This window comes from Heteronotia binoei, chromosome 20, assembly GCF_032191835.1.
Source record: "Heteronotia binoei isolate CCM8104 ecotype False Entrance Well chromosome 20, APGP_CSIRO_Hbin_v1, whole genome shotgun sequence".
Classification (NCBI taxonomy): Eukaryota; Metazoa; Chordata; class Lepidosauria; order Squamata; family Gekkonidae; genus Heteronotia; species Heteronotia binoei.
In genome coordinates this window covers 21,669,495-21,691,198 of record NC_083242.1, presented here as the reverse complement: position 1 = coordinate 21,691,198, position 21,704 = coordinate 21,669,495, and the positions used below count along the sequence as shown (strand labels likewise).

General features: G+C 47.8%; 1 protein-coding gene across 1 annotated transcript in view; it reads right to left on the bottom strand.

Moving 5' to 3' along the window:
* The window catches only part of ABCC6 (ATP binding cassette subfamily C member 6), a 67,650-nt gene that overhangs the window by 36,095 nt on the left and 9,851 nt on the right, over positions 1–21,704 (bottom strand). Inside the window, exons 5-16 of the mRNA XM_060261036.1 lie at positions 21,326–21,448; positions 19,448–19,509; positions 18,731–18,862; positions 17,888–18,088; positions 14,680–14,857; positions 11,752–11,913; positions 5,790–5,882; positions 4,569–4,772; positions 4,335–4,481; positions 2,798–2,885; positions 900–969; positions 6–132 (exon numbers count right to left, since the gene is read on the bottom strand). Coding sequence (XP_060117019.1) covers positions 6–132; positions 900–969; positions 2,798–2,885; positions 4,335–4,481; positions 4,569–4,772; positions 5,790–5,882; positions 11,752–11,913; positions 14,680–14,857; positions 17,888–18,088; positions 18,731–18,862; positions 19,448–19,509; positions 21,326–21,448 — 1,587 coding nt within the window. The remainder of the gene's footprint in view (positions 1–5; positions 133–899; positions 970–2,797; positions 2,886–4,334; positions 4,482–4,568; positions 4,773–5,789; positions 5,883–11,751; positions 11,914–14,679; positions 14,858–17,887; positions 18,089–18,730; positions 18,863–19,447; positions 19,510–21,325; positions 21,449–21,704) is intronic.

The window sequence follows — 21,704 nt, the reverse complement described above, 5'->3', positions numbered from 1 at the left end:
GTTACCTTGAGGACCACGCAGCCTTCTGTTCTCCACAGCTCACCAAGCAACGCTGAGAGTAAGGAGGACTTGCCCGCTCCTACTTGGCCAACCACAGCACACAGGCTGCCCTGGGGGACACTGAGATTTATCCTGCAGTGACAGGAACAATAAATATCCCATGAGCTTCTGGTTCTTAGCACTTACTGACAGGGTTGACCCTAGACTGGTACCCTAGGCAAGGCTAACTTCTGGCGCCCCCACTGCACTGCTAATGCCACTGAGTCACATGGCACCCAATTTGGCACCCCAGAATGTGGGGCTCACACGCTTGAGCCCCCAGACCCCACAAAGCCTGAAGACAGAAATGTGGGTGGATCTCCTCAACACGCATCAGCCTGAGCCGCCCACATTGTGTCTGAAAGGCTAAAAGGGCGCAGACATCTTACACTCATATTCACGCTTCCTTTTGCTGACACGTATTCTTGACAACTGCTGAGCTGGCATTAGTTTCTGTAGACTAGGCAGACACGACCTCATGGTAAAGGGGGGTATGTCTTCTGGTTAGTGCTTTTGTCTGTTCAATGCTGTAAGCTGGTTTATTTCTGGCACAACTGATGCAGAGATAAATAAACCCTTGCTCAGAGAGGCAAGGCAGAAGCATTTTCTCCTCAACACGCGTATTGTGTGGTTCATTCCAACACCAGAAAGCCCACGCCCTAGGCAATTGCCTAGTTTGCCAGCCCTGCCTACTGAAAAGACAACATTAACAGTCTGAAACTGCAGTGTGTGTTGGGACAGAAAACCTCCCATAGACCATGTGATGGTTGCATGAATTTGCCCTCAGTGATCCTTGCTTTGATAATCAATAAAAATCAGGGGAAAACATTTTAAAGCCTTCAGTTGTACCAACCACTTACCTTTTCAGGCAGGGAGGATATTCTCTGCCCCAGCTGAAAGTTCCATGCCTGACAACAATACGGGCCTGTACTAAAGAGACAAGAGGCATACAAAGGAGCAACACAGACTTTATTGTTCTACTTTGATCATTCATTTGCTACAAGTCCGTGTGGTGTTGTGGCAAGAGTGTTGCCTAGGATCTGGGAGTTCCAGGTTCAAATCCTCTGTCTACCCTGAAAGCTCGCTTGGTGGCCTTAGGCCAGTCTCACATACACTAAGGTTAACCAACCTTGTGGAGGTTTTGTTGCAAGGGTAAAATGGAGGAACAATAAATGCTGCTACAAGTCATTTGGATTCCCCACTGGGGGGGGGGGGGGGAAGCAAAGTATATAAATAAAATAAGCTACATAAACTGTAAGAAACAGTAAAATTATAATGACAACCGGAATTACTGCCACCTTAAGTGGAGTATAATTTTTTTAAATGCTGGCCTTTCTGTACAATTAATTTTAAAACACTGGATTTTTCTTTATTTGCTTATTACATTTGCATTCCATCTTTCCTCCAAGGAGCTCAGCACAGCTGTTGAGCCACACATCAACCCTGCCGGTAGGCTAGATGATAGACAAACATATCATGCTGTCTTGGATCAATTCAAAGCATTAAGAACATAAGAGAAGCCATGTTGGATATATATGTGTGTGTGTGTGCATGTGTACACACATGTGTACACACACACACGCTGTGGCCACTGATGGACCTCTGCTCCATATTTTTATCCAATCCCCTCTTAAAGCTGGCTATGCTTATAGCCGCAACCACCTCCTATGGCAGTGAATTCCACATGTTAATCACCCTTTGGATGAAGAAGTACTTCCTTTTATCCATTTTAACCTGACTGCTAAGCAATTTCATTGAATGCCCACGAGTTCTTGTATTGTGAGAAAGGGAGAAAAGTACTTCTTTCTCTACTTTCTCCATCCCATGCATATTCTCTACTTTCTCCATCCCATTGATCCACCTAGCCTACCACTGCCTGCAGCTCTCCCATGATCTTAGGAAAAGACCAGATCCTTTTGTGTCTGACCAGGGTTGAACCTGGGACTTTATGACTGGAAAGCACTTCACTACAGCCCTCAGACTTACCCTGGAGTTAGCTGTTCAACTTTGTACCTTGACCGTAGATAGAAAGCCACATCCAAACCCGATCGCCTCCCTCTAATGCAACATTCTCACTTAGCCCTGATTCACAATCAGCACTTCACCCACCTAAATACTATGATCTGAGAGATATGAAGAAGGAGGGGGCCACCCTGATCTGGATAGGCCAGGCAAGCCTGATCTCATCAGATCTTGGAAGTTAAGCAGGGCAAACCCGATAAGTATTTGGAAGGGAGACCTCCTTGGAATACAAGGCCTGGTGGAAGAGGCAAGCATATCAAGTCACCTCTCTGAATGTCTTCCATGCCCCAGCAGAAGTTGCCAGAGGATGCCATGACTTCCAGGCACAGGGACACAAATACACACATGCACACTCGCACAGACACACACAAATACCCCTCCAAAAAGGAGGGGGGGGCAGCCAGGCTGCAAGCTGGCCTAGTAACATTTTAAAAATCCTCTGTGTGCATGAAACAAATGCACCCACAAGAAGCCTTCTCTGCGACATGTTCATTTTCAACGGAGAAGCATTTAAATCTACTGAGCTACCACTAGCAGCCTGGATTTCTTTTATTTATTTACTTAGGCTATTTCTAGGCTGCCACCTCTTCAGAGTCCTGCTTGGCATATTAGAGTTTCCCAAGTCGCTTCATAGCAGCGTATGGGTTTGCATTTTTGGCAGAGAGTACAAAATATTGGAAGAGTGGAATTGGCCTCTAAAATACAGAAGGCAACTTCTCCCCAAGCTGGTACTTACTGCAGTCTAAAGAATCACAGTCTGCAGCCGGTTGCTCTAACTCTTCAAGGGAGAGAAAGGTGGCCAAACGTTTGAGGGAAACCTTGGCCTGGAATAAAACACACAAATATACACTTCAGCTGAAGGCCTGTGCGGTGGGCTTCATTTAAACTCCCAGCGCTCTGTACAAAAATATATCCATCTGTCAGAGTCAAACTGTTCATTCTTCTAGCTCAGTATTTTTCTACTGTGATTGGCTGCCATTCTCCAGGATCTCAGACACAGGAAAGTCTTTCCTAACACCGACTACCTAATACTGAACCTGCATGCAAAACAGGCACTCCCCTTTCCTTTCAGAATTAGAGATAAACTTATCCTATAACAAGCCTGACTGCAGTTCCACTTAGTACTGTCTCATCTGTTTGGGCTGACAATGGCTTTACAGATAATGGTGTTTCCAGACACTTTTGACTGATGATACCAGGCACTGAACCTGGAACCTTTTATTAGGCTTACCAATCCCCAGGTCCCAGTGGAGGTTCTTCCGCTTTCCCAGGTTCCTTCCCACCCCCTTCAGCTGGCCGGCAGGGGGAAGCCCCGCCCCCAGAGGACCATGTGACTTTCCACCTCTGGAGGCTTCAGTCTCCGATTGAAAGGCTTCCTCTTGGGATGGTGTGCCTGTGTTACTTGGAAGAAGTTGGGAGCAACTCATGAGTAGAGAGACCAATCCCTCGCTTCAGAGTCACCAGAAATGGGGGGGAGGGGAGGAAAACATCTGCTGAGCACTTCATTATTCCCTATGTGGAGATCGATTCTCATAGGGTATAATGGGGAAATGATCTGGAGGTTTCGGGGACTCTGGGGGAGCTGTTTTTTAAGGTAGATGCACCAAATTTTCAGTATAGTATTTAGAGCCTCTCCCCAAAGTACCCCCCCCCCCAGTTTCAAAACGATTAGACCAGGGGGTCCAATTCTATGAGCCCCAAAAGAAGGTGCCCCTATCCTTCATTATTTCCTATGGAAGGAAGACATTTAAAAAGGTGTGCTGTCCCTTTAAATGTGATGGCCAGAACTCCCTTGGAGTTCAATTATGCTTGTCACACCCTTGCTCCTGGCTCCACCCCCAATGTCTCCTGGCTTCACCCACAAAGTCCCCTAATATTTCTTGAATTGGACTTGACAACCCTAATTTACACCCCACTTTTCTTTCCAAAGTCAACTGGAACCAACCCGACCTGAAACACTCTGCCCAGCTACTGTTTGTTCACCTGGGGAAATGGAACAGGTACTGATTCAAGTGTATCTGCTTCAGTGGGGCAAACAGCAGCTCTGTGGGGCTGTTTCAGGTGGGGGGTGGTCACAAGGGGAAGTGTAGCCCCCCTTCCCATCACTTCCACCATGGTCCCAAACTCAACTGGGACTCCTGTTTGAAGGTTAAAAAAGATACCGAGAATTCTCAACATGGCACCTGGTTTAGTCCCTTTGGCAGATGGTCACCGACTTTTCCTGCCCCAGCACACCATCATGCAGCCAAATGAAAGATCCCCCTGGGACTCACTTGCATGACGGCATTGATGGAAAAGGGAAGGAAGGAATGAGCGGTGTTGAGGATGTTGACCAGGGCCAAGGAGACAAAGGCAATCTGGGCGTTCAAGACATGGTGCTCGTCTGCCAAGGTGTAGACGGCGAACATGACAAAGGCAATCTGTAGGGCAGAGAGGGGGAAATGGGTGAGGGGCTGGGGATGCCAGAGGCGGGGTGACTTCAGTTGTGTTGGCCAAACTGGACTCACCAGAAATGTTGAGGAGTGAAAAGAAGCCAGAGATGCTGAGAAGAGAAACTGGGAGGTTTTCAGGGCCCCGAGTTCCTGCCTTCGGGCGTCCAGCACTCGGCCTGTGAAGTGCTCCTCCCAGCCATGCAGCTTGAGGATTTTAATGTTGCCAAGAATAGAACCTATCAATTTGGCACGATGATCCTTATGCTGCATTTGGACTTTCTGAAAGAGAACCCAATACAGAAAACCATCGCTACGCCTGGTTGCTAAAAATCAACGTTTCTGGCAAGAATACTAACCTCCAGCCAGAGAGTTAACAGACAGATTTTAAAAATGCCTCCCCCTCTCCAAATTTTGAAAACCTTAATATTAGATAACATTTATGTAGGGCACCCTGAAGTGGAGCCCTCCCTGGAATCAGGCCCAGCTGCAGACTCACTTTGCCACTTGGTGGTGCAGGAGAGAGACAGGCCTTCCCCACCAAGCAGGCCACAGTTCAGGTCTGTGAAAGCCCTGCTGCAAGGCTGGGGAAGAGGTGCATGTGATGGGGGAAATCCATCTGATCGGTTGGCTTTGCTTCCAGCCAACCAGGACTACTTCCTGGAAAAGGTTGCAAGAGCCAACTGGGCAGAAGGAGATCCCAGCAGCAACCTTCATAAAGGGTCAGAGTGTGGCCCAGTGGGGACTGGAGGGCAGGCTGCGGAGGTGAGGCCAAGAGAAGAGAAGAAATGAAGTGATAAGAACACCCTCCCTTCTTCAGCTGTACAGGTGACAGGGGGGATGGAAGGAGACTGGCCTGAAGGAGGGGGCCTCACAAAGCGCTTTCATATCTAACCCATTACTAGGGAAATATAATGGTTCAAAAACAAAACCATTATTCCAAGTGAGAGTTTAGCTGGCAAGCTATTGTGCGATGCTGTACTAGACGGACCCCTGGACTCATCCAACATGGCACATTTTATATCATGTTTTTAATTCATTTGTAGAGTTCTGTGTTGCTAACAATGTATAATATTTTTGTGTGTGTGGGGGGGGGGTTAAATGCTTGTCCCCCCCCCCCCTTGGAAAATCTGTATCCAGCCTCTTAAGTTTAAATCAACTCCTTTAGCAGAACCAAGCTTATTTGTCCCAGAGATTCTTTCATTTGTAATGACCATTTCACAGCCTTTGCTCTAATAAGATTCAGTATCGTTTTAACTGGATTGCATAAAGCCAGCTAATTTGCTAGCAGGGACATACCTGGAAGTGGCTTCTTTTCTTGGTGATCACAAAGTTCAGTGGCAAGAGAAACAGGAACACAGCAACAGAGGTCAAAGCAGAGGGCCCAAGGAGCTGTTGGCATGCAAAAATCAAGAGATGGCTCCAGAACTCCAGCCTTCAAATTTAAATATGTTTATATACAGAGACCCTGTCACATGTTCCTTGGAAATGAAGTAAGAACTGAAATACCCTGCACCCAGAAAACTCCTAATTTCATTATTTATTTATTTTATTATACTTTTATCTCGCCCTCCCCCGCAAGCAGCCTCAGGGCAGGTTACAACCAATTAAAACAGTTAAAATACAGCTCCAAACATTCTCAAGATGGCAGTTTCCAGAAAGTCCCAGTTGAGGCCATGTATATGCCAGATGGATCAGCGTTAGGCAATAGATACTAACCGCCAATAACTTATCTCTATACAGGGGAAAATGAGGTGGGGGGGCAGGGAGGCCATTATACATGAACATCTGCTGCCTCAACCAAAGGTCTAATGCAACAAAAAATACAAGCTAGTGACCAATTTACTAAGAAATATATAGAAACCAGTCCAAATGTCCAAAACATGTACATTCAAGTCCCAAAGTAGTGTGGTGACAAGCCAATCGATTAAGTACTTGTTTCTTTCCAGTCTTCATCAGACCTGGGACCAATATTGATTCAATTATATAGATTCTTTACATAATTTTTTAAAAAGGGGATGCAGAGCATCTCCAACAGCAATTTCACATTGGCTACAGCTCAGTATGAGGCTTCTGGTGCAAGTATGAGGCTTCTGGCGCCAGAAGCCTCATACTGAGCTGTAGCCGATGTGAAATTGCTATTGGAGGTGCTCTGCATCCCCTTTTTTAAAAATTATGTAAAGAATCTATATAATTGAATCAACATTGGTCCCAGGTCTGATGAAGACTGGAAAGAAACAAGTACTTAATCAATTGGCTTGTCACCACACTACTTTGGGACTTGAATGTACATGTTTTGGACATTTGGACTGGTTTCTATATATTTCTTAGTCAACTGGTCACTAGCTTGTATTTTTTGTTGTGTTATCCATTATAGTGACCTCTCTCGGATTGTATTCCTTCTCAACCAAAGGTCTGGCAGAACAGCTGTTTTGCATGTCCTGCAGAATGTTAACAGTTCCCACAGGGCCCAGATCTCACCTTGGAAGAGCATTATACCAGGGCGGGGCCAGGATCAAGAAGAAGAAGAAGAAGATATTGGATTTATATCCCGCCCTCCACTCCGAAGAGTCTCAGAGCGACTCACAATCTCCTTTACCTTCCTCCCCCACAACAGACACCCTGTGAGGTGGGTGGGGCTGGAGAGGGCTCTCACAGCAGCTGCCCTTTCAAGGACAGAGTCTCGGAACGGCCTACAATCTCCTTTCCCTTCCTCCCCCACAACAGACACCCGGTGAGGTGGGTGGGGCTGGAGAGGGCTCTCACAGCAGCTGCCCTTTCAAGGACAGAGTCTCAGAGTGGCCTACAATCTCCTTTACCTTCCTCCCCCACAACAGACACCCTGTGAGGTGGGTGGGGCTGAGAGGGCTCTCTCTGCAGCTGCCCTTTCAAGCACAGAGTCTCAGAGCGGCTCACAATCTCCTTTACCTTCCTCCCCCACAACAGACACCCTGTGAGGTGGATGGGGCTGGAGAGGGCTCTCACAGCAGCTGCCCTTTCAAGGACAGAGTCTCAGAGTGGCCTACAATCTCCTTTCCTCCCCCCCCCCACAACAGACACCCTGTGAGGTGGGTGGGGCTGGAGAGAGCTCTCACAGCAGCTGCCCTTTCAAGGACAACTCCAGCCAGAGCTATGGCTGACCCAAGGCCATTCCAGCAGGTGCAAGTGGAGGAGTGGGAAATCAAACCCGGTTCTCCCAGATAAGAGTCCGCACGCTAAACCACTACACCAAACTGGCTCAAAAAGGCCCTGGCCCTGGTTGAAGCTAAAGGATGTCTTTGGGGGCAGGCACCACCAGAAAATGCTATTGAGAGGAGCACAGGGGTCTCTGGGGAACACATGGGGAGAGTTAGTCCTTCAGATATGATGGACCCGGATTGCATTGGTTTTTAAAAGTTAGTACTAAGATCTTAAATCTGATTCGTTATGCAGCTGGTAGCCAAGGCAGCTGGTGCACTGAAACAGAATGACCAAAGAACTTGTTAGTGTGACGTTTCATCTAATACAAACCATGGAAAGCCCTTCCTGTCATAAGAACATAAGAGAAGCCATGTTGGATCAGGCCAATGGCCCATCCAGTCCAACATTCTGTGTCACACAGTGGCCAAAAATATCTATCTCATCTGTCTCATCTAGCTATCTAGCTATCTATCTACACACACTGTGGCTAACAGTCACTGATGTACCTCTGCTCCATATTTGTATCCAATTCCCTCTTGAAGCTGCCTATGCTTGCAGCCGCCGCCACCACCTCCCGTGGCAGTGAATTCCACATGTTAATCACCCTTTGGGTGAAGAAGTACTTCCTTTTATCAGTTCTGACCGCTCAGCAATTTCATTGAATGCCCACAAGTTCTTGTATTGTGAGAAAGGAAGAAAATGACTTCTTTCTCTACTTTCTCCATCCCATGCATAATCTTATAAACTTCTATCATGTCACCCCGCAGTTGACGTTTCTCCAAGCTAAAGAGCCCCAAGCGTTTCAACCTTTCTTCATAGGGAAAGTGTTCCATCCCTTGAATCATTCTAGTTGCCCTTTTCTGGACTTTTCCCAATGCTATAATATCCTTTTTGAAGTGCGGTGACTAGAATTGCACACAGTATTCCAAATGAGACCATCTGGCTATGCAGAGAAAGCTCTTTTATGGTTCTCTTGCCCCATCTGCATCCTGTGCAGCGTCCCCAAGCACTGTTATCATCCACCTTCCTACCTACTACCCTGCCCTGCCCTTCCTCAAGGCAGTTTGGAGTGGCAGATACCACCGCCTTTGCCTCCAGTTTATCCTCATAACAACCCTGCAAGGAAGGCTAGACGGAGAGTCCACAACTGCTTTGCAGCCACCATCCAGCGAGCCTCCAATTGGCTGAGTGAGGAATGTATTTACGGAAATTATTTTTAGGTTTTTCACATTTTCTGCTGAGGCCGAATGGAAGCTCAGGCTCTTTAGGCAGCTTGCAAAACACTATCAAAATAGCAACAATGGAAAAATCACAACAGCATCCAAAGAGAAATAGCTAATCCGGCTATTAAAGTGACAAATGTATTGTTACGAATCAAGGTAGAAATAGAACGGTGGAAACACTGGAGCAAAATTCAGCCATAAGCAGCTTATTTTAAGACAGCCAAGACCAGAATGAACAAGGCCTGTGGAACCACAGAGTTGGAAGGGGCCAACCAGGCCAACTAGTCCAATCCCCTGTTCAATGTAGGATCAGTCTAGAACAGGGGTGGCCAACGGTAGCTCTCCAGATGCTTTTTTTGCCTACAACTCCCATCAGCCCCAGCCATTGGCCATGCTGGCTGGGGCTGATGGGAGTTGTAGGCAAAAAAAACCCTGGAGAGCTACCGTTGGCCACCCCTTGGCTAGAGCAGTGGCCCCCAACCCTTTTGGCACCAGGGATTGGTTTTGTGGAAGACACTTTTTTTCCCACAGACCAGTGGGGGTGCTGGGGGGTTTTGCTGCCCCAGGCTGCCCCCAAGCCCACACCCCATCCCTGCCCCCCCTTGGGGGTCTTTAAATAAGGAGTAGGTGAAGGTCTCTGCCTCACTCTGCGGCCTGATTGCTAACAAGCCATGGAACAGTATTGGTCTGCGGCCCAGGGGTTGGGGATTCCTGGCCTAGAGCAGGGGTGGCCAACAGTAGCTCTCCAGATGTTTTTTGCCTACAACTCCCATCAGCCCCAGCCAGCATGGCCAAGATCTCGGAAGGACGGCACTGAGTCAACCTTGAGCCGGCGACCTGAACCCAGCTTCCGCCAGAATCGAACTCAGGTCATAAGCAGAGCTTTGGACTAGAGTACTGCAGCTTTACCACTCTGTACCACGGGGCTCTTCTAAACAGAGATACACCCTTCTAAATCCATTGAAAGGCTGAAAAGGGTATAACTGCTTAGACTTGCACTGAAATACATTGTTATAGTCAGGCTTCATTTTGCAGCCTACTGGATAGGAAAAAGCTTCTCTTGGCTATTAGCTTTGGACTGACCATGCAGATGAGAGGATCAAGGGCTGTTTCTTGCAACCCAAGAAATGTGGCCTCAATACACTTGTTCTGTACCCCCATCTCCTCATCTGAAGAAGTCGGCATGCATATGAGAACTTACATTCTGAATAAAACTTGGTTGGTCTTAAAGGGGAAACTTGACTCCTACTTTGTTCTACACATGTTCTGTGTTAATGGCGACATCTGGTGGTCAGTTGTGCAACTCTGAATTCAGGTGACATTTGCAAAAGGGCACAGGATTTCCTTCTATTACCCAAGTCCATAGACACCGGATCGTGATTCTTTGATGTGAATTCACTGCTGCTACGTATGCAGAGACATTCACAGTGGTAACAGAAGAATCAACGTGGGAATTTTCTACACAGGTTCCTTAGCCATCTTCTGTGGCCACCTCCCGCTGCCCTGCAGTGCTGCCAAATACCCCTTTGCTGGCTTTATAAAGCTGACTAGGGAGGAAACACCAAGCACGTGCCTATTGCACTTTGTAACTATTGTAACTATTGCACTCTGTAACTATTGCAACTTTGTAACATATAATAAAATAACTCGATTTTAATCAAGAGTCTGTTAATTTTGCCCTTTTTGTCTAACTTATTTTAGCTTATATATACTCAACATCAATATAATAACCAATAGCAGCCAACAGCACAAACAGACAAGCCACAGATTGTGTACAGGCACTAAACACATAATGAACCATGAAAACAATGCACACAGGCACCCAATTATTCTTAATAAATGATGGTGCATGCAGCCACACAAGTACACTCAACACATATTTTGTGAGTGCTCAAAGGCACCTATGCAAGCATAATAACAGTCCAAATTGCTCCAGAGCAGTATGGATCGTTTCCTCAATGCTGAAGGTCCTATAAAGATTCAGCAGTCAGTATCTCCTGGAACACTCAAATGACCAACTTGAGATGTATAGCCTAGGTACATTTAAAAAAAGATGCCTTCTTCACATCACTTAACAGTACTGTTGAAGGACCCTATAAGCAAGTTTAAATCTCATACATCTCTCTCAAAAGCTGATTGTTATTGTCCTAGGTTAGTAAATACATTCCCCGCTCAGCCAATTGGAAGCTCACTGGATCACAGCACTGGTGGCCAGACTGCAGCTTGGATCCACATGGGGCTCTTTCACACATAGTGTGTGGCTGTCAAAGCTGTCCCCTCCTCATCAACCAGCTTAGAGAAGACATTTGTTTCTTTAAATCACTTCGCCAAGCCAAGCCAGTGGATTGAAGAAGGCATTTAAAGTAAAAGTTGCTTTCTTTCCACCTCTCCCTCCCTCTTCAATCTATTTTCCTTCTCTTCTCCCTTCCTCCCTCCCCTTCCCTCCCTCTTTGAAACTTCTGACATTCATGTCTTGTGGCTCTCGGACATCTGGCTATTCTCTGTGGCTCTTATGCTAAGCAAGTTTGGCTACCCCTGGTCTAGCTTTTCTTTCAGGGTTGTTAGGAGGAGGAGCTGGAGGAAGGAACAGTGATATATGTCACTCTCAGTCTGATCCATATCTGGCCTTGGAAGCTCATCTGCCCCTCCTCCCCAGTTTGGATGCATTCTTAGTTATCCTCAAAAGCAAAACAAACAAAAAAAGGATTAACGATTGTAGTCCCTTAGTCTCTCCCTGCAACTCGCTGCACTGTAGCCTCAACCACATATTTAGATGAAGAGCTAAGAAGTGGATCCAAGGTTACACAAGGTTCTTCCCTCTTAGTAATGGATCTAATTAAAAGAAACGTGAACTCTACCTGCCAAAGGAAGACAAAACAGATGATGATCCGTACAGGGGCCAGCCAGGTCCCATTAAAATAGACTATGAGGTCTGTTAGCTTTTGAACGTCGACAGACACCAAGTTGACAATTTCCCCAACGGTTGTTGTTTTCTTGGCTGCAGCTGACAGGACTAAGATCTACAGGAGAAAATATCAGACCCCAAGGGAGAGGGGGTGTCAGGGAATAAGTTTTGGATTCATAACAGCTCAGTTTCTTCACTGAAGAATATTATCTTATAAAGAAGAAGACTGCAAATTTATACCCCACCCTTCTCTGTAAATCAGAGACTCAATGAGAAACTTTGCATCCTGAAGGTTTGGTCTACTGCAGTTTTTAAGCAATGAATGGGGGTATCCTGCAGAATCTTGCCTTGTGTAAAGCTAAAGAGGAGGAGGAAGAGGAAGAAGAAGAAGAAGAAGAAGAAGAAGAAGAGGAGGAGGAGGGGGAGGAAGAAGAAGAAGAGGAGGAAGAAGGAAGAAGAGGAGGAGGAGGTAGAAGAAGAAATTAGATTTATACCCTGCCCTTCACTCTGAATCTCAGAGCGGATCCTTTACCCTCCTCCCCCACAACAGGCAGCCTGTGAGGTAGGTGGGGCTGAGAGAACTCTGACAGAAACTGACCTTTCAAGGACAGCTCTGCGAGAGCTATGGCTGACCCAAGGCCATTCCAGCAGCTGCAAGTGGAGGAGTGGGGAATCAAACCCAGTTCTCCCAGATAAGAGTTTGTGCACTTAACCACTACACCAAACTGGCTGTCTTTGATGAAGACCTTCCGAGGTCGGTAAAATGAGTACCCAGCTGCTGGGGAGAAAGTATAAAACACTGGGGAAGGCAATGGCAAACCACCCCGTAAAAAGTCTGCCTTGAAAACGTTGTGAAAGCAATGTCACCCCAGAGTCAGAAACGACTGGTGCTTGCATAGGGGAGCTTTCCTTTCCTTTTCCATGGCATGGTCTTTTAAGGTGTGTTCCCCCACCAGGTATGGGATTTCTTCTTCTGAAAGTTTGAGCTTCCACCATTTGTTCAGCCCTTTCAGAGAAACCTAACACACTTCTGAAAGGGTTTTGGAGGGAATGAGAGCAGCCCTGTGTTCCTCTTTTTCTGTTTCAGTTATGTGGTTCTTAAATATTTTAAATTGTTGCTCATTATCTGAAAATCACTGTGAGCCCCTAGAGGCCCCAGACTGGACCACAAAGGCAGCACACAAAGTAACTAAATGCAACCTGTGTGTATGTGTCATCATCAACTCCCCACTGACTTCTGGTGATTCCAGGCAAGGATAAAGCAGAGGTGGTTGGCCGTCACCTTCCTCTGCCGTCTTCCTTTGTGGTCCCCCATCCAAGGACTGACCCCGCTTAGTTTCCAAGATCTGACACGATCAGGCTATACCAGACCACTCCACACCCGGTCACCTCAAGATTGGATTACTGTAATGCCCTCTGGAGGACGCTTCCGTCCTAGACCCTAAACGCAGCGCTTTGCGAGCGCCGGTCGTGGAGAGGGCAGCGTGCTTCCTACTTCCCTGTGTTCCTGCCTTCAGCTGTGATGTTTAAAGCAAGCGCTGAGGTCGCTCCCCCCCCCTCCGACCCCAGCGCTTGCTTTAAACATCACAGCTGAAGGCAGGAACACAGGGAAGTAGGAAGCACGCTGCCCCCTCCACGGCCGGTGCTTGCAAAGCGCTGGCGCCACGTGGAGCGATCCCACGCTTGCCTGAAGAAGATGGAGCCAGGCAAGCAGGCACCGGGGAAGCGCCGGATTGGAGGAAAAAGCATCGGATTGCCCCCCAGGAGGAAGGTGCATCTTATCCTCCGGTGCGTCTAATCGTCCGAAAAATACGGTAAATAAAATTTTATTTTTATTATTATTATTATCATCCCATTACTAAATACAACAGAAGAAATGAACTCTAATTCCCTTCTCTCTGTTGCTAAGAGCTGCTTAAGTAGTTCTCAGCTCCTTATTTCATCCTCACAACTTCCCTATGAGGGCAGTTATGCCCAAGAGGCAGAGAGTGTGCAGAAGTCACCCAGCAAGCACCATGGCAGAATGGGGATTCGAACCTGGTTCTAGTCTGGTTCTAGTCTGACAGCCTAACCACTATGCAGTGCCAGTTTCCCAATAGGTCTACTGTCACATGGCACTTGCTACAAGATAAGTCAAAATAGACCACCTTTTGTTCCAGTTTGCAGCCTCTTTCTTCATCCCAAGGGAAACAATTAAGAACTGGGCACCAAGAAGATAATCTGGGAATTAACCTCTTCCATATCAACAGGTCTACACTGTTGGCAAAAACTAAAAACTGGTTGCTTCTACCAATGTTCCCTCCAATGCTCTCCTTTCTTGCATCAGGGTTGCTTTTGGCTGGCGGGGGTATGTGTGTACAGCGTTCACTAATGAGTTTTGCTAATGAGCTCCGCCACCTATTTTTCCACAAAACACCCCCTACACACACCTTTCCTCACCTTTGCTTCCCGTGAGCATTTTGCTTCTCCTGTTAGTGCCACCACGATGGAGTGCTCCAAGCTTCCTCGTGTCTCCACCTGCTCTGCTATCATATTTTTCAATGGATCCCTCTGAAACCATTTTCTGTTGTTTCCACTGACAAAAAGCTTCCCATTTGGTGCATACTGTCTAGTCTTGGCTTATAAAGGTTTCTGTTTCTCTGTTCTTGTCTTTGGGAACCCACCTCCTCTGTTCTCTTTCATCCCTTCCCTTCAAACTTATCCTCCTTTTGGAGCCTTTTGGAAACTAGCCTGCTACTGTGCTGATTGTCTGAATCTGTTATTTTAGAGTTTGACGTTTATAACAGTATTTGCATATCTGGAAACCACTTTCAAGGAATGGGAGGAAAAAAGTAATAGTGGCAGTAAAGGAATGAAAAAACATAGCAAGCTTCCTGCTTACCTTGCGATAAACAAGGCCTGTAACGGCAGTCTTTAACTTCACTCCCAGAGTCAGACACACGTACATGTAGCGCTGCTCAAACAGCGTTTGGAGACACGCTAACAGGAACAGCAGCACAGCATAAAAATATCCTTTCCAAGAGGGAGCGTCTTGATCAGCGATGAAGTCTAGGAAAAGGCTGTAAGATGTGGAAGTGCAAGCTAAAAACCATACAACAGCACCATCATGGTAGTTTTTCAGTATAGGAGCCCCCAATCTGATGACACACTTCTCCCAGTATGTCTCCTTAAGGGCATTAAGATCAGTAGATAAGAACCTTCTGGTGGTCCCCGGTCCAAAAGGGCCAGGGACTTCTCCGCCCTGGCCCCGGCCTGGTGGAACTCTCTGCCGAGTGAAATCTGTGCCTGTCTCATCTGCTAAAGTCAGGGCTTTTTGTGTAGAAAAAGCCCAGCAGGCACTCATCTGCATATTAGGCCACACCCTCTGATGTCACCATTGTTTCACATAGGGCTTTTTTGTAGAAAAAGGCCAGGAAGAACTGATTTGCATGTTAGGCCACACCCCCTGACGCCAAATCAGCTGGAACTGCGTTCCTGTGTGTTCCTGCTCCAAAAAAACGCCCTGGCTAAAGTTCTGCAGGGCATGTAAGGCAGAGATGTTCTGCCAGGCCTTTGGTTGAGGGCAGCAATAGTTTGATGCATCTGTCTGGCACCCTCCCCCTATCATGAGTGAATGCTACCACTGTCATCTTGTTTTAGAATGTTTAAATGCTTGGGATGTTTTAATGTTTGTGTATTCATGGTTTTAATTTGTTTTTCTATATTGTATTGTATTGAATTGTTGTGAACAGCCCTAAGTCCCGGACCAGTGGGGGAGGGTGGGCAAAAATAAAAATAAATGAATGAATAAATAAAGGCCAGCCCACAAGGACTGTGGTGGAACAAGATCAGGCTTCCAAGTATCAGATCACTAAGGAGGGACAGTGGCTCAGTGGCAGAGCATCTGCTTGGTAAGCAGAAGGTCCCAGGTTCAATCCCCGGCATCTCCAACTAAAAAGGGTCCAGGCAAGTAGGCATGAAAAACCTCAGCTTGAGACCCTGGAGAGCTGCTGCCAGGCAAGGGAGGGTCGGTGGCTCAGTGGTAGAGCATCTGCTTGGTAAGCAGAAGGTGTCAAGTCTGGCTTTAACTCTGGCTCAGCCAAAGAGCATGCTGGGTAGAACCAAAGTATAACCAAATGCTGCTAGCAACCCTTCCCCTGTTCCCCCCTCCCTTCCTTAGAGAATCTCCCTGCTTTGAAATGGTGATGTGTGAAAAGTCTTATCTGAACCTTCTCAGCTCAGGCCCAGAGAAAGGAGCCTGAAAAGCATCAAGGCCAGCACACCTAATCAACATGAGAATGTATTTGTAACCTGTGAATGTTCCCTGCACAATTTCCCTGCCCGTAGGAATGCCTTTGAAGTACTCCTTATATGCAATGTATCTACTGTATGTCTTCAGTCTTTTCAAGCCCTGGCTTAGGCCACAAGTAATAAACTAGTATCAATAAACTAGTTTCTTTGTATCTACATCGACTCGTTATTGAATCTGCAGACTTGACAGAAGGTCCCAGGTTCAATCCCCGGCATCTCCAACTGAAAAGGGTCCAGGAAAATAAGCATGAAAAACCTCAGCTTGAGACCCTGGAGAGCTGCTGCCAGGCAAGGGAGGGACGGTGGCTCAGTGGTAGAGCATCTGCTTGGTAAGCAGAAGGTCCCAGGTTCAATTCCTGGCATCTCCAACTGAAAAGGGTCCAGGAAAATAAGCATGAAAAACCTCAGCTTGAGACCCTGGAGAGCTGCTGCCAGGCAAGGGAGGGACGGTGGCTCAGTGGTAGAGCATCTGCTTGGTAAGCAGAAGGTCCCAGGTTCAATTCCTGGCATCTCCAACTAAAAAAGGGCCCAGGCAAGTAGGCGTGAAAAATCTCAGCTTGAGACCCTGGAGAGCTGCTGCCAGTCTGAGTAGACAATACTGACTTGGATGGACTGAGGGTCTGATTCAGTATAAGGCAGCTGCATATGTTCATATATGTTCACTTTACATGCATAGGCTCTCTGTGGTCTGCAAGGCTTTTTTGTAGCAGGAACTCCATTGAATATTAGGCCACATCCCCTGATGTAGCCAATCCTCCAAGAGCTTACAGGGCTCTTAGCACTTAGGGCCTACTCTAAGCTCCAGGAGGATTGACTACCTCAGGGGTGTGTGGCCTGATCTGGAAAAGAGTTCCTGCTACAAAAAAAAGCCCTGGCAGTCTGTATATCATGTGTACAGAATCCTATCTGCATATAGCTTGTGTGCTGGGCCAGAAGACCCAGGGATGCTCCGTGCCCTATCCATGAGCCAGTTCTGCAAACACGTGTCATCTAAATAAAGACAGGAGTGATTTTTAGAACAAACTTGCAGAAATGGGGAAGCAAAAAAAGACAACAATCACCCTGGAAGCAGTGAAGCTATGCTAGAATGGGATACTAATCTGGAGCAACTCTACACTACAGTAAGCTTGTTACAATGAGATGGAAGCTGCCAATCAGCTGCAGTCACTTCAGCGTCAAGTATTCTCCAGCACAGCAGTAGGCATCTTCAGTGTCAAAGCATAACATTCCTGGCCTACCCCCCTGGTACACTTGCTACATGCAAGCAGGGCTTTGGTTGGAGCAGGAACTCCTTTGCATATGTCTACACTCCGCCCCGCCCCCGACATAGCCAATTCTCCAAGAGCTTACAGTAAAAAGTAAAGGTAGTCCCCTGTGCAAGCAAGCACTAGTTGTGCTTTCACAACGTTTTCACAGCAGACTTTTTATGGGGTGGTTTGCCATTGTCTTCCCCAGTCATCTACACTTGCCCCCCAGCAAGCTGGGTACTCATTTTACCGACCTTGGAAGGATGGAAGGCTGAGTCAACCAAGAGCCTGCTACCTGAACCCAGCTTCCACTGGGATCAAACTCAGGTCGTGTGACAGAATTTGGACTGCAATACTGCAGCTTACCACTCTGCGCCACTGTGCTCTTGAGCTTACAGTAGGCCCTGTAAGAAAAGCCCTTTAAGCTCTTGGAGGACTGGCCACATCAGGGCGTGTGGCTTAATATGCAAAGGAGTTCCTGCTACAAAAAAATCCCCGCATGCACATACATCCGGTATTTTCTTTTTAGCATATTTGCCCATGCCCACATACCTCAATGTCTTTGGGATCAAAAACAAGAAGATATCCCCAATGACCAAACTGAATGTTCCGAGGAGAAAGTACAGCCCGAACGTACTCCAGAAAGCTTTCAGCAGTGGCTTGCTTGGACAATATTCTGTCTGCAGCAGGACGGAGGTCTCTTCAGACTCTTCCCTTGATTGCTCACTTCTAAACTGCACCAATTCTGCAACTCTTTGCAACAAAAACGAGCACAGAGCAAGAGACCAACAAAGAGGCAGCATAAGAAAGCCTATTTGCACAACTAAAACTGTACATCTTAACTTTACTGATGACTGACACAATTCAGGCTTCTGCAGCTTACCGCAAGTTCTGTTACAAAAAGTGGAACACAGGAAGTATCACAAATAATAAAACATACACACAGGCATTCTGTGCAATGGTTTTAGTGCACTGGCATACAACTGCGCATGGTTTGCACTTCCTGGACTCCTTGAAGAATTTCTCTTTCTGTAAAAGAAGCTCTTTAGTTCTGCAAAAAAATCTTTGCTGGCCATTCCCTTTACATAACAATTATTCTGATGTCACTTCTACCCCTCCAAAAGTCTTTAACTTAAAGTTTTCATTTTCTTGTTTAAAGAGCCATATCTGGCTCTGTACTGAGTCACATTTGGCTCTGAAGCCCCAGGTCACAGACCCCTATTATGAAGTGTTCTTTTACCGTTGCTAAGATGAGCCCTGCAGGACCACACTAAGACCCACCTACTTCCTTGAGTGGCCGTCTTGGCATTTCTGGGCAGTTCACAGATTCAGATGCTAGAAACAGAACTGGTACCTGCTGAACTCCCCTTGCATCTTAGGGGCAGGGCCACTTACCGCTTGGCTGTTGTGAGATTCTTTCTCCATGCCTTTTCAATCTGAGTCACAATCTCTTGGGAGGTATTTTCTCCTGTCAAGGACCACAGGTCTTCTGTTTGTAATGGCTGCCGGTATCCCTTCCAGAGCAGCCTGTAAAACAAGAGCCGCCTCGGTGGGGAGGGCGGGATATAAATCGAATAAAATGAAATGAAACTTTGCCAACACCTGCACAATTCTGTTAAACAGAAGAGAATGCAGGGGTTGTTTTGTAGAAAACCAAGTTGCGGAGCTCATTAGCATAACTCATTAGCGTATGCCACACCCCCACACACACACCAGCCAAAAGCAACCCAATGTAAGAAAGGACATCCCCAGGTGAGTGAGATCTGCTTGGGCTGGCTAGAGATCCAGCCAGCCCAAACAGGCCTCGCTCGCCAGGGGCTCTCCTGGGCACCCCCAGTCAAAAGGCCAGTAAGCCCCCACCCCCCTAGTGGAGAAAGGGTGGCATGGGCTTCTCCAGGGGTTAATGAGGGCTGCTGGGGGTGTAGCAAAGCTCCTGGGGACTGGCTGGCTGCCCGCTTTCCTAATCCAGGGATTGTTATGCAGCTGCACCTACTATTCAGTGGACAAGGTAGGTGGGGAGGAGGAGGGGGAACCCTCAGAAAGGTTCAGGGGCTGTGCTCTTGTGATCTCCTGCTGAATCTGAGGCCTGAGAGGACATACTTATTTTCTTACCCAAGGAACCACCAGAAAGTGATCTGGGACACAAACGAGGCCCTTCCTTCTGGACACGGGTTCTGTTAAAAGGTACAGCAAATCACAACCCTCGTCAGATTTAAAAACAGATACCAACTCACACCATGTTAAAACAACAGTGCTTGCCCTGGCCTGCATAGCCCAGGCAAGCTCGACCTCATCAGATCTCAGAAGCTAAGCAGGGCTGGCCAACCCTGGCAAGTACTCGGATGTGAGACCTCCAAGGAATACCAGGGCTGGGATGCAGAATGTCCCTCTCTGAATGTCCAAGTTCCACTAAGGGTCATCAGAAGTCAACCATGACTTCCAGGCACACACCCCAGCACACCAAAAAACTACAGTGTTTGTAGTGCTGTTCTGCTCTCTGGAAACCAGGGCTGGGGGGGGGGGGGCGCAAACTTGTTGTTAAGAGAAGATGATATTGGATTTATATCCTGCCCTCCACTCTGAAGAGTCTCAGAGCGGCTCACAATACCTTCCTCCCCCACAACAGACACCCTGTGAGGTGGGTGGGGCTGAGAGGGCTCTCACAGCAGCTGCCCTTTCAAGGACAGAGTCACAGAGCAGCTCACAATCTCCTTTACCTTCCTCCCCCACAACAGACACCCTGTGAGGTGGGTGGGGCTGAGAGGGCTCTCACAGCAGCTGCCCTTTCAAGGACAGAGTCTCAGAGCGGCTCACAATCTCCTTTACCTTCCTTCCCCACACAACAGACACCCTGTGAGGTGGGTGGGGCTGAGAGGGCTCTCACGGCAGCTGCCCTTTCAAGGACAGAGTCTCAGAGCGGCTCACAATCTCCTTTACCTACCTCCCCCACAACAGACACCCTGTGAGGTGGGTGGGGCTGGAGAGGGCTCTCACAGCAGCTGCCCTTTCAAGGACAGAGTCTCAGAGCGGCTCACAATCTCCTTTCCCTTCCTCCCCCACAACAGACACCCTGTGAGGTGGGTGGGGCTGGAGAGGGCTCTCACAGCAGCTGCCCTTTCAAGGACAGAGTCTCAGAGCGGCCCACAATCTCCTTTGCCTTCCTCCCCCACAACAGACACCCTGTGAGGTGGGTGGGGCTGAGAGGGCTCTCACAGCAGCTGCCCTTTCAAGGACAGAGTCACAGAGCAGCTCACAATCTCCTTTACCTTCCTCCCCCACAACAGACACCCTGTGAGGTGGGTGGGGCTGAGAGGGCTCTCACAGCAGCTGCCCTTTCAAGGACAGAGTCTCAGAGCGGCTCACAATCTCCTTTCCCTTCCTCCCCCACAACAGACACCCTGTGAGGTGGGTGGGGCTGGAGAGGGCTCTCACAGCAGCTGCCCTTTCAAGGACAACCTGTGCCAGAGCTATGGCTGACCCAAGGCCATGCCAGCAGGTGCAAGTGGAGGAGTGGGGAATCAAACCCGGTTCTCCCAGATAAGAGTCCGCACACTTAACCACTACATCAAACTGGCTCTCCTGAACACCAACTTAAGGAGCAGGGATGGGCTGGGAGAAAAAGATGGCCCTGGAAAAGGAATCCACCCACCCACCAGAGGGAGAAAGAGCCTCCCCAGCCAATGCTGTGTCGTGCTCAGCCGGGTGCCAAATTCCCTATTCCATGATCAAACCACCAGCATGCAGCAGCAGAAGTCTGCAACCACCCCACAGAGGGATTAGGCCACCCCTCGCTTGGGATGGGGGGTAGGATTAGGCCACTCCTCGCTTGGGGCAGCCCTCTGGGATTGTTCTCAGTGGCCTTAATGGCCAACTGATCCCTATTGATGAGTGTGGCTAGCAACGGACGATGAGGACTAGAAGCACAAAGCAAAAATGGAAAGCAGAATCCTAAGGAGGCGCCACAAAGAGACAGAAAGGCTGAATGCCTACCTCAGCTGCATCTTGGGAGAAGAGGGGAGGCTGGTCTGTGAAACAGCAGAGCACCAGCTCTAACAAGATCAGGGTGAAGTAAATATATGAGACCACATAATGGAAGGGGTCATTTCCGAAGCCCTAAAAAAAGACAGAAGACTTGCTGGTCTGGAGATAGCCAAACTGTGGCTTGGGAAACACATGTGGCTCTTTCAAACATACTGTGTGGCTCTTGGAGGGTGAGGAGGAACATAATGCAGGCTAACTCTCAAGTAAGCATGCTTAGCACTGGGAACTCAGTCAGCCTCTGAGCATTGACCCATAGGTGGGTGACTATTTCTGCCATGTGTGAAGCAGGGGGCAATAGGCAGGCTTGCAAGCTCTTCTCCTCCACCAT